The following is a 12,168-nucleotide window of genomic DNA, read 5'->3' as shown; positions in this document are numbered from 1 at the left end:
ACTCAAATGTCTATCACTGTTTAGTGACTTCAGTCCTCAGTGAGTTGCCAGCAAACCACAGATAACAAATATAAGAGAAAAGTCTGGGAATTCTGCAAAAATCTGGACAGTTGATAGGTATGGCTTGTTCTTAAATTTGCCATCATACTTGTGAGAAATGCGGACAAATGCTTTAATGCTGGAGTTATGGTGGTATTAAAAATCAGTGGTATAATCAGCTGCTGTTGTTATCTGGTCATATCCGGACTTGTATACTTCCTTAGGTTGTGCAATAGGCATTTGGACATTTGGCTTAGAGTAATCCATGAATACACTGGTGTCTGATGCAGTCTTGGGTTGAGTTCTTAGGGAAAATATGATGGTGCAGTGGTTGGATTTGACCATGATGGAGGAGACTTTTAGTGTGGAGTAGACTGGTGCTTTATTAATAAAAAGCAGATCAAGAAGACAGGATCTATTGGGAGGAGAGGGTACTAACTGGTAAGAGAGGTGGCATTTATAAAGTTTAGGAACCACTGTTCATATTTGTTGGTTGAGTGTATGTATGCCAGTTGATGGACAGGTAATTGAATTTACTGAGGATAAATGTGCTAGTTTCTGTAGTTAAGGACACTAATTTGTTGAGATAGGTATTGTGTGGAAGGCAAAGAAGAGGTTATGTAGTTTGCAACAGTAAAGTAACTAGACTTGTTTATTGATACTAGAATATCCAAGACTTCAAGGTCATTATCTTGCTGAATTATTCACCTCCTCCAGACATGCCCCCTTCCTCACCCGAGGGTCTGATTAAATGACAGGTGCTAACCCCAAGTAAGGAGGGTGTGTTTTCACCATAATGGAATCAAGTTTCAGTAACTTTAAAAAACATAGCTATCAACCAGCATTGTCACATGGAGGGATAAAGCCCTGACTAAGGCCTAAGAAACCTGAGATCAGTTAGTGGTTTGGGCATCTGAGGTATTGGCAGGGGAGGGTGGGTGTGCTCATCCTTGGGGGAGGTAGCGGGAGGTGCACATGTTCAAAGCATTCTGCATTGATTTGACTTTCCTGGTATAGAGTGGGAAAATAACTATGAAGTGATATCTGACGGGCCGTCTTGCTGATGTCAGTCCCTGCAGAAGTGAGAGGTAGTTTAGTGTTGATAACAGTTACATATCCCACCCATAGGTATTACTGAGTGCATGCAGGGTTGGGGTAAAATAGGAGAACAAATATTTCACAGTAGCATTGTGATGCTACCCCAGCTTCCTTCATTCCTTTATTTATTTATTTAATTAATTTATTGACATTTGATTGCTGGAAAAGTCTGACTGGGTAGGTACCCATTATCACTGGAGGCCTGGGAAGAAAATCTCCAAAGTACTAAAAAACATTTTAAGAACAATCATTTTACAGTCTTCTGAAATAATACAAAATAACTACAGTTTAAATAATTATACCTAATTAGACATGATGTGAAACATCCGTTAAGAACAGATGCAACTTATATAACAATGATTTGATATTTTGGGAAGTTTTAGCCACTTTATAGAGAAATTAAAGGTAAGTTAGTACAATAGAAACAGAAATTGCAGTATGAAGTGAGAGAAAAAAAACAAGGTTAGTTTTTATCTCCTCAGTGGTCCCAGGCATCGTTTGGTTATAGCCTGGGGAAAGCTAAGGCAGATTCAGTAGACTGGGTGGATAAGGACAGGAACTCAGGGCAGTAGATTGTCAGTTGCAGAGAACCAAAAGTAGGAGCAAAAAAATTGTAGATGTAACTATACAGATGCACAATGGTCAGAGATGCTTTGAGGTTGGTCATTTTTTTGTTTAGACTTCTGCTGTTGAGCAGTGCCAAATTGGTACCAGCCTGACTAAGATGTGTTAAGCTGCAAAGGGTCAGAGAGTCTTCTTCTTCTTTCGGCTGCTCCTGTTAGGGGTCGCCACAGCAGATCAACTGTTTCCATTTCTTCCTGTCGTCTGCATCTTGCTCTGTCACATCAACCACCTGCATGTCCTCTCTCACCACATCCATAAACCTTATCTTAGGCCTCCCTCTTTTCCTGTTACCTGGCAGCTTCATCCTTAGCATCTTTTTACCAATATACTTTGCATCCCTCCTCAGCACATGTCCAAACCAATGTAATCTTGCCTCTCTGGCTTTGTCTCCAAACCTTCCAACCTGGGCTGAGCCTCTAATATACTTATTCCTAATCCTGTCCATCCTCGTCACACCCAGTGCAAATCTTAACATCTTCAACTCTGCCATGTCAAGCTCTGACTCCTGCCTTTTTGTCAATGCCACTGTCTCCAACCCATATAATATAGCTGGTCTCACTACCCTCTTGTAGACCTTTCCTTTCACTCTTACTGGTACTCGTCTGTCACATATTACTCCCGACACTCTTCTCCACCCTCTCCAACCTGCCTGTACTCTCTTCTTCACCTCTCTTCCACACTCACCATTACTCTGAACTGTTGATCCCAAGTACTTAAACTCATCCACCTTCGCCACCTCTACTCCCTGCATCCTCACCATTCCTCTGTCCTCCCTCTCATTCACACACACATATTCTGTCTTAGTCCTGCTGACCTTCATTCCTCTTCTCTCTAGAGCATATCTCCACCTTTCCAGAGTCTCCTCAACCTGATTCCTACTCTCACTACAGATCACAATGTCATCTGCAAACATCATAGTCCACGGGGACTCCTGTCTGATCTCGTCTGTCAACCTGTCCATCAACATTGCAAATAAGAAAGGGCTCAGAGCTGTCACACTAGCCTTGTACATAGAGTCAGAGAGTGATCATGCCTTAAAAAGGGAATATGGGGGTAGAAGTATTGTGGACCATCCATGACAAGTATGTAGGACTGTTGATCATCTCCATCCAGACTGATAATTACATGGAATTCCCTAGAATGAAAACAATTATAGAACCAATTGTTGAGGTCAATTAGTTTTTGTATTGTTTTATTTGTGTTAATGGTAAGATACTGTGGAAGACTATCTACTTCCCAGCTTAACGTCCATAGACTGGGTGAAAAGCATTGTCCCTCTGGTTATCTTTGCCAGGGTGGAGCATCTAAGATAATTTATTCTCATGTGAGGAATATCCAGGTCATATGTGTAATTCAGATGAAGGGATATAAGGGCCCTAGCAACACCACGAATTCTAGAACCTAAGATACAGATAACATTCAGTCTGTCCTTACTCAGTTTGGAGAGTAGAACAGCTGTGTTTCTGGCTACATCACATATATGCAGGATGCTTTCATTTGGTAACTTTTGAATGGGTAAGAAATAATGGGTGGCACTGTATAGCATGTTGGTAAGGTGCAGATATAGTGATAAGATTTTGATCTGCTGATGCTTTGTTTATGATGCTTAGGAATTGAATTTTTAAGTAGCTCAGTATAGTTGTATTTGTGTTGGAGTGTAGAATTGTGGGAGTAAACTGCTTGCTGATAACCATGGTAAGTGAGATGGTAGTCTCCACTTTGGTTAGGCACTTATACCCCTTACAAGTAGACTCTGTAAAAGATAGTAATAAATAGTTGTCAGTAAGGATGTGACAGTTGGGACATTGCCTCGTGATGCTTAGTGTTAGCAGACTTGCAACAGATAGCAGGCCATGATCTCATGGTAGCAGCGATTTAGTACATACATAATAAATACAATTGAATACATTAAAAGAGTGAAAGTACAATAAGTGATTATAGATCAGCACTTAGAATCATAATCACCTCAGTAATGCAATTGTTTTAATAGCAGCCAACAAAGCAGCACAAAACAGAACTGCTAGACAGGATCAGTATGTAATCAGCACAGGAAGCTGGTGATTATCATAGTAATTTACAACACTGTATAGTGAATGGCCAAAAGTAGACTGCTATCAAATATAGCAGATTGCCCAATCAACTCTGCTATCAGCGTGGTAAGGTAAAAATAAAAGTCACCCCCTTGGTCAGGTACTTTATGTAACTGGTTAAAACTGGCCTACTCTTAGCTTATAAATGTAAAAATCACCTTCCCCCACCCTTGGGCAGGCCCTTTATGTAGTAGTTTCATTGCAGAACATCAGTGACAGTTTCATATACGTAAATGATTGAAGTACAGTTCCAGTGATGCAAGCAACTGAAGTCTAGCTGGCAAGATAAAATTATAACATAGACAGTTTCTCTAAGTGATCCAAACTGGCTTGGCATTACCTTGGTGAGGAAAAAATTAGCCCTATGGACAGGCACGCTATATAGTATGTGAACAGATCAGTAATGCTAATACATAACTTCCCTATCGCACACCTTCATGCAATTGTAAACTCAAATAGAACTAAAAAAAAAACATACCTGGTATAATGAGACCACAAAAAGGTTTTCAAAAGTATTTTGAGCACTTTCATTCATGACAATGCTTTGAACCTCATCAGAAAATACAGAAGACGTTAAAACAGCATGCACATAGTATATATTACGCAATGTAGCAGTCATATGTGTTTTTATGTTGGTAAAACAAAAAGAAAGTTTTGGGAACATGATAGGGAATATGTGATTGACAAAAAAAATAAAAATCTGAAAAGTGCTTTAGCCACGCATAGTACGGTTTGTACAAATTTCAACAAGCTCATTTCTTAACACTGTGTGGCAAAGTTTTCCTCTGGTTCAAACAGCATTATATACCACTGCCATATGCAGAACACTCTTAAATGGGTACAAGTGACCCGACTAAGTTATTTGCAGTTTGATGTAGCATTTAGAATTTATTGAGAATAATCCAATACATTTCTTATACGATTTCCATAATTTGCTTTCCTCTGTAGAAAATTTCAGTCATCTGAAACTGTCACACAAATGTCACAAATGAGGTGACATGACCAGAATATGGAATAATATCTTCCAAACATTAAAGCTAAACATGAGTCCCACTTCATCAGTATAGTAAACTGTCAGAAGCATTAGTAACCTGATGTATTCCCAGATTATCTTCAGTAGAGCACCATACCTAAGTGATCTGGCACCCTGGGTAGTATCACATACTAGTGCCCCTCAACCTGAAATTATGGACAAAAAGGACTTCTCTGAAGTAGGACAAAGAAAAAAGACGTTTTTCAGAATAAAAAACTCCATCCCAAACATGAAGACAAAAAAAAATAACTAACTATATCAAATAGCTTATGCTAAACTGCTTGCTACAGTTACACTACACTACTGAATTTGTTCATTTAAGAAGTCACAATATCACCCATAGTTTATTAAACACATGATGGTATTGCACTCACACACCATTAGCAAATGCCAGTCCTGCCACATAACAGTTTGTACCCTGGCAGCTGTCTCTTTCACCACAACTTAATTATAGTTTTGATATGTAATAGTGTTGAGCAAAGTAATACGTCTACCTGCATGAACTTGCAAAGCCTTCCATCTGATGTTACTAAAGCAAAATGCTTTCCCAAAAATTATTTTACAAACTCCAGCTACATTTACTAATGCTGCTTAATATCTCAGTGATAATTCAAGCAAACACAAAGTAGGAGATGTTCAGCCTAATTAAATCAATAAATCTATGGTCTGCATTTTCACATTAAGGATATGTTTTTGTCAGATATATCATTAATCTGCCATTCATAAACAATTGGCTTATTTCATAACTATTTTATTTTTTAATATAACTGTCATCATCCTAACTTTTACAGAAATAATAATATCCACATGCAATAAGACATAGCTCATCAGCGACATTACTCATCTCTATTAGTAGTCCTGACTCCAAATCTGATCGATACTTTGTATGGTTCCTTTGAAGAAAGTATTTACACACATTCAAAATTCAAACAGTGCCAAAATATTGATAGTAAACAAGATAACAAGCTAGCCTAGCAATTAGAGGTGTATCCTTCTTTTGAATTCTTAGCTTTATTTAAAACAATGAATTAGTTTGCTTTGCTTAGATCTGAGATTGTGTCAAAAGACAAGTTCTTGCCTTCCAAAACACTTCTTGGAATATTTCTAGAACAACAGGAAGATGAAAAGCACAGGAAGTTTTTCAAAAGACCTGATCTGTATTTTCTTTTGTCTGTGGGAAGCCTAAAATGCCCAAGTTCTTTCACTGAATGTTATGTTTTTCCTTCAGTCCACTGTTCGTGTGGGTCATATTCTGTTGTTGAACTACATTTTCAAGTAGCAGGGGTGCCACAAGCCATTCAGTAGATGGTTTAACGTTTGCCAAAGGGATGAAAAATCCTCCATCTTTGATCAAAATAACTCAGATCACTCTGCTTTCTAGAATTATATATTACAGCATAGATAAATTCATGTTTTTTTAAACATGTGACTGAAGAACAGTTACCAAGGTTTTTGCCTTCTTAACTAACTGAGTGCTGTGATGTAAGATCTTCATCTTTGATGACTCCAACAGTTAAGCAAGTGAAACTACTTAGACAGAAAGGAAATTCTTCACATAATATGTATAGGTAGCACTGTGCATTAAAGATGTGCAGTGTAGGCAGAAATTAAACTTTAAATATATTTAATATTTGGGCATGTTTATGATCTAGGGACCCTGAAATTCTTACCTATCTCTTTTACAGCCTCTCAGGTTTATTTCTATAAAATTCTTATATATTACTCCAGGTGTCCAAAACCTTTTCCTGTGCATTTCTCTAAATTTTGAGGTGCCCAGTATTTTTTGAAACCTGGTGCCTAGTTCATACATATAGCATGTTCCTTCTGGATTCCTATTGGAGGTGTGTGACCCTATAATCTGACACTTTCAAAAATGAAGTGCAGTTGTGACAGACAAATAGTGGGTTGTGAACTTGCTTTTGCATTTTTTAGTCCTTCTTGTATGGGAAAAGGGAAACCTCAGAGTAAGTGAGTAGTCATAGGTACTACAGTCTCATAGTCACTATACACTTCCCCATTTGTTCTTAAATTACAATCCCTGCGCTTTCATTGGGAACCCATTCCTTTCATGTGTTAGAATTCTTGGAAGGGAACTGAGTGAAATGGTCAAATACTATTCCAAAGGAACATGGCTAGTAGCTTTTCTGTTTTAGTGTCTTTAGAATGAACTAAGCTTAAAACCACCATTTGCCTTCCATAATTTCTTCTCTAGACCATGTCTTAATGTGTAGATATATTTTCTCATCTATTTGCAATCTGTAGCATGTAGCAATGTCCGATACCATTCTGAAGAAAAAAGCAGGTACCACAAATTCACCATATTTGTGAAACACACCAATTATCAAGTTAAAATTGATTAGACTTGTTCAATATCACAAACTGTCAAGTTTGTAGTTTATGGGGACTGCTAATCTAACAGAGGCAACATATTCTTTTATCTGCGGAAGTAGTTTAATAACCCCTGCATCACCAGCACCACTATCATCACAAACAGACATTGTGTTGGTTTATTTTCCTTCGTTTTTGTATGATTATTCTGACATTTATGAATCATCTTCAGATTTGTCATAACAATAGAGATATCAATAATTCCAATAATTCCAAGCAGATTAGCATATTAGAGAGTGTTATTTCCTTTATTGTATGACTGTGGAATTTCTTTTTGATAAAATGAAATATGGAAGAGGAAAGCAAAGACCTGTGTGAATTGTTTGAAGATCAGGGAAATGCATAACTGTTGAATATGTTTTATAATCTCTCTGACTCTGAACTTGTCATTTTTTTCATTGTACTAAAATGTCAACAGTCATCTAAAGAAAATAACTTCCCAATTTTAACATTTTTGAGATAGATTTTAATTGTGATATAGTTTATGTAATTAATGGAATATGTTTAAATTAACAAGCAAGCTTGAAAAAATGACTGAGGAACTGAGCATTGTCTATCTTGATCAGATTTGTTTCTTTTCTTTTAACTCTGATGTTTCTATTCCTAACCTTTTTTCTTATGATAGATATTCTTGTTTTTGATTTCAAAGTATTGACTACTAGTTTTTTTAGTTTGGTTTAGTCCTTAGCACATGGAGACACCATTTATTGCTATAGTTTTAGCAGGATTAATTGCTAGTCTGTGTGAACATTTCTAATTTCCTCATTCATTGTCACTGGCAAATGGCATGGTGTTGCCCTAACCAGTCTTGTCAGGTGAAGAGAGTGCAGGAAGTAATCAGCCGTTGTCTCCAGAAGAGCGACTCCCCATCAGACGTTCTAGCACCAGAGATAAAAACAGAAGAGGGGCAACATGTTTCTTACTGACAACAGGTGAATACACATGTGCTACTGATGGAGGGATCAAGAAAGGTATGAACTCCTTTCATTGTATTATATGAACTTTCTGATTATTATGTTTACAGTTAAGGTATGATTCTTTCATTTTTGCAAAAAATGTTGACATTTTTCCTGATTATACTGATTTGCTGTGTCTTTTTTTCCAATTGTATGCTTTACAATTTAGAAATTTAAAATAAGTGTGAAACACACTGTGCTTTCTTTTGCAGAAGGGAACATTAGATGGTACATTTCACAATTGCACATTATATTAAAATAAGTTTATTAAAATATAATTATAGTAAAACTTACAGCATTCTACCTTATTACACAAAATTTTATCAGTTATTACTTAGAATATAACAATTACCAGCATTTTTTATTTTTGTTGGATTACTCATATCTATATCTGCATCTGTTTAGCCATAGATCGAGCAATCAAACTATCTGCTTATCTATACCACTTGGCTATCCATTAAATCAGCTTTAAACATCAAACCTGCATTTGTCAAAGAAATGCTCATTTGACAAAATGCAGAGGACCCATATGGGTATGAGAAAAAAAAATAATGTTAAAATTGAAAGTAGCACATCACCAAGTGCGATGATGTCTGAGCTGCAAGGAAGCATGAACTGTGAGAGAAGGAGGAAGTGTGTTTAAGTGGACTGATATTAACCTATACTGGGTGATAGGATGATGATTATGGAAAAAGGTTTGTGAGACATGGCAGGAAGAATAAAAGCTTGGCTACAGAAGAAATGAGTGGTGGTCAAAAGTCAATATGTATAGAATGGTTAGTGATTACAATAAAGGCAAATGGAGAAAACATCATAATACTCTCAAATGAAATGGGTCTAAACGGCAAACAATGGTTGGTTGCAAATCTGTTATTGTTATGTGCTAGTGAGTTGAGGTTGATTTATTGCAACTCTATGGGTAGTTATCCTGAACTGTGCTCAGATGACTAATCACTGCGAGAAGAGTACCTGTCACTGCTTTGTATCGATCCAGGGTTTTAAAGGTAGTAACCCTTAATAAAAAGCTACATTAAATGAAGAAGCATTGTGGGGGAACTTAGTAATACATGTCAGAATAAGTGCATAAATTATTAACACTGAGTATAGATGGAACATAGTCATGGGCATCATGGCAGAGTAGGAAATACATCATGAAGAGAAAGTCAGAAGTTATGTGAGTGCTGAATTTGGCTATAGCAGATTAACAGTGATAGTGTATGTGGGGATGTGTGTGTGTGTGCATGTGTTTGCACGCACATCTGTGTGTGTGTGTGTGTGTGTGTGTGTGTGTGTGTGTGTGTGTGTGTGTGTGTGCGCGCGTGTGTGTGTGTGTGTGTGTGTGTGTGTGTGTGTGTGTGTGTGTGTGTGTGTGTGTGTGTGTGTGTGTGTGTGTGTGTGTGTGTGTGTGTGTGTGCGTGTGTGTGTGTGTGTGTGTGTGTGTGTGTGTGTCTGTTTGTCTGTGTCTGTGTGTGTCTGTTTGTGACTGTCTGCATATGTATGTGCATGCTGTGTGTCGTACATGATCTGTGTATACAGTTTAAGAAAGCAATGATTGTCATTCAGGGAATGGAATTAGCATAGTATTGCAGGGATATTTTCTAAGCAAGTATGAATAATAAGATGGATGGTAAGCAACAGCTTGTTAAGAAGAAGGTTTGGCAATTGTCTGTGGCTGCGATTTTATATAAACAAACACATAGTTCTGGTTTGATAGGAAATCCAGATCTTTTTAAGAACTGTAGCTCAGATTTAAACTTAAAGCTACAAGTAATGTCTTTCCATAAAGTAGCCTCTTTAAGAAGAAGAAACCCTGAACCCTCTGGCAACTGAGGCTCGGGAGATGTCAACAAACATTGACATTTCCTAGTCCTCCTGCTTCTTTCCCAGTTCAAATGAACCCTGGCCAGTAGGTGAAAAGGTGTCTTACTACTGGCCCTCAGCAGAGTACACTGACATGGCTAGTAGTGCTCCTAACAATTGAACTCTTGACAATAGTTATGTGTGATGCAATATTTTTCTTAATAATGGATTCTTTACCCTCTGCAAGGATAGGGTACAGGCTGCTGTTGTAATCTGGTAATACAGAGCAGAGGCAGTTTCAAGACAACCTTCATTGTCATCCTGCTAACTGTCTTTGCTCTTTTACAAGTCTTTTATTTCACAACTCATCACTGTGGACTTATGAAATGTATGCACCCTATTTAGTTACATTGGAAAAGTTTTACTCCAGGGTATTGAAATGTACTCATCAGTGGTTTCCCATTGCATGTAAAATCTGTTATGATGTTTTAGACTACCTTTGTAGGTTCCATTAAACCCATGCATAGTGCTGGGTACACCCTTCTTATGCAGTTGTGTCATGCTAGCTAGATAGAGGTCATCCTTTTAGCCAATTTGCTCATCAGCATTACCTTTCTGATCTGCTCACCAGCTAATCATATATTCATAGGTTCATAGATGTGTACTAGGCTAACGGCCGTGGAGCCTATATAAGCCTAGCCCAAGAAGATTCCTTAACCAAATTGATCCGATCATGCTGCCTTATTATATGGTCTTCCAATCTTTTAAGTGTATCATTATCTACACTCACACCTATTATAAATGCTTATTAATATAATTAACTCATTGATATGATCTTCTGGGTGTCTCATATGTTCACTGAAACATTTTCCTGCAAGCTTTATTGTTAAATATTTGAACCAAACATTTTTTTTACTTTGCCATAACCATAGTAATCTGTATTAGTCATGTTAATACCTGATTTGTCTTACTTTACAGCAGAAGAATTAAGAAACTCACCCATTGCCCCTGCTTGATTTTGTCCTGATTTCATACACTTTCAAATGCCTAAATCAAACTATCAAAGTTATCCTTGTTTTTAAACTGAGGAAGCAAGTGCTCCTGTTCTGGAATGAGATTGAAATTGGCCCAATGGATTCAGTGTTCTACCCAAGTTAAACTGGGTACATAAATAACTAAGTAAACAAACAATTTAATACTGATCGTGGCAGCAAGGGATCAGTTTTCACCTATTATTTACATGCCTTTTATTAAGGGACAGAATATTCCACTTATGCTGGCACTATTTTTGTTTTAATTCTGACTCCTTTTCTGTCGTCTTTGTCTGAAGATGCTCATTCTCTCAGATACTTCCACATACTGGTATTTCATTTCCAACTCTCGAGTCTTCATTCAGACTTCATTCTCTCAACATCTTGGGGTGGAATTAGCTGCTTTGATCCATGTTATATGCTAGCAGTAACTACTTGACTGTTTCTGAGTTAAGTTGACTGATTCTTAACTGTATTCTAGGTGGTGATTAGCTTATCTTTGGTTGTACTGGCAGGTTGGATTCCTTTCCACTGTATTCCACAATCAGATGTGGCACTGACATTTATTTATTTACTTATTTATAGTTGTATAAGTGGGCTTGACAAATGAGTCTTTCCAGCCAGTAACTAAGCTGAACATAAAGTATGATGCAAACATTTATAGTTGCATAGTGTACACAACTGGAAATATGAGTACATTAAAATTATATACTACAGACTGAAAAATCATTTAGTGTAATACAATATACAAAGTATACCATTGAAAATAACTTAATCAGTACAGAAATAAAAAAAAACTGTTATTTTAATATAAAATTTAGTTTGTGTGTGACACATTTTCTAAGTATTGGCATGCTTACATATACTGTTTAAATATGCAAGAGTTTAACTCTCTCCAAAAATAAAATACCTGCTGTACTGTATGCTTACCTTGTGGGTGCAAGGATGCACAAATCTTTTGCTATCAAAACTGATTTGCAGGCTACACACGTTCAGTTCACTATATGTCCCACTGTAACCATCAAACTGTATGTGTCAGACAGTAATCCACATCACTGGTGCAAGTTATATATCACAAACAGGCACATAATTCTGCATGCTGCCACAAG

At 37.1% G+C, this 12,168-nt stretch overlaps 1 protein-coding gene across 3 annotated transcripts in view; it reads left to right on the top strand.

Annotated features, from left to right (window-relative positions):
* The window catches only part of KCNC2 (potassium voltage-gated channel subfamily C member 2), a 1,362,034-nt gene that overhangs the window by 1,193,489 nt on the left and 156,377 nt on the right, over nt 1-12,168 (top strand). For 2 of the 3 annotated variants that reach the window (XM_044088071.1, XM_044088070.1), the window contains exon 3: nt 8,079-8,243. The exons of the other annotated variant lie outside the window; for it this stretch is intronic. In XM_044088071.1, coding sequence (XP_043944006.1) covers nt 8,079-8,243 — 165 coding nt within the window. The remainder of the gene's footprint in view (nt 1-8,078; nt 8,244-12,168) is intronic. 3 annotated transcript variants of the gene reach the window in all.

The sequence above is a fragment of the Protopterus annectens genome, chromosome 11.part0 (assembly GCF_019279795.1).
Source record: "Protopterus annectens isolate FY-2018-M chromosome 11.part0, PAN1.0, whole genome shotgun sequence".
In the NCBI taxonomy this organism is placed as follows: Eukaryota; Metazoa; Chordata; order Ceratodontiformes; family Protopteridae; genus Protopterus; species Protopterus annectens.
The sequence above is the reverse complement of the archived record's forward strand: the minus strand, read 5'-3'. Positions and strand labels throughout refer to the sequence as shown.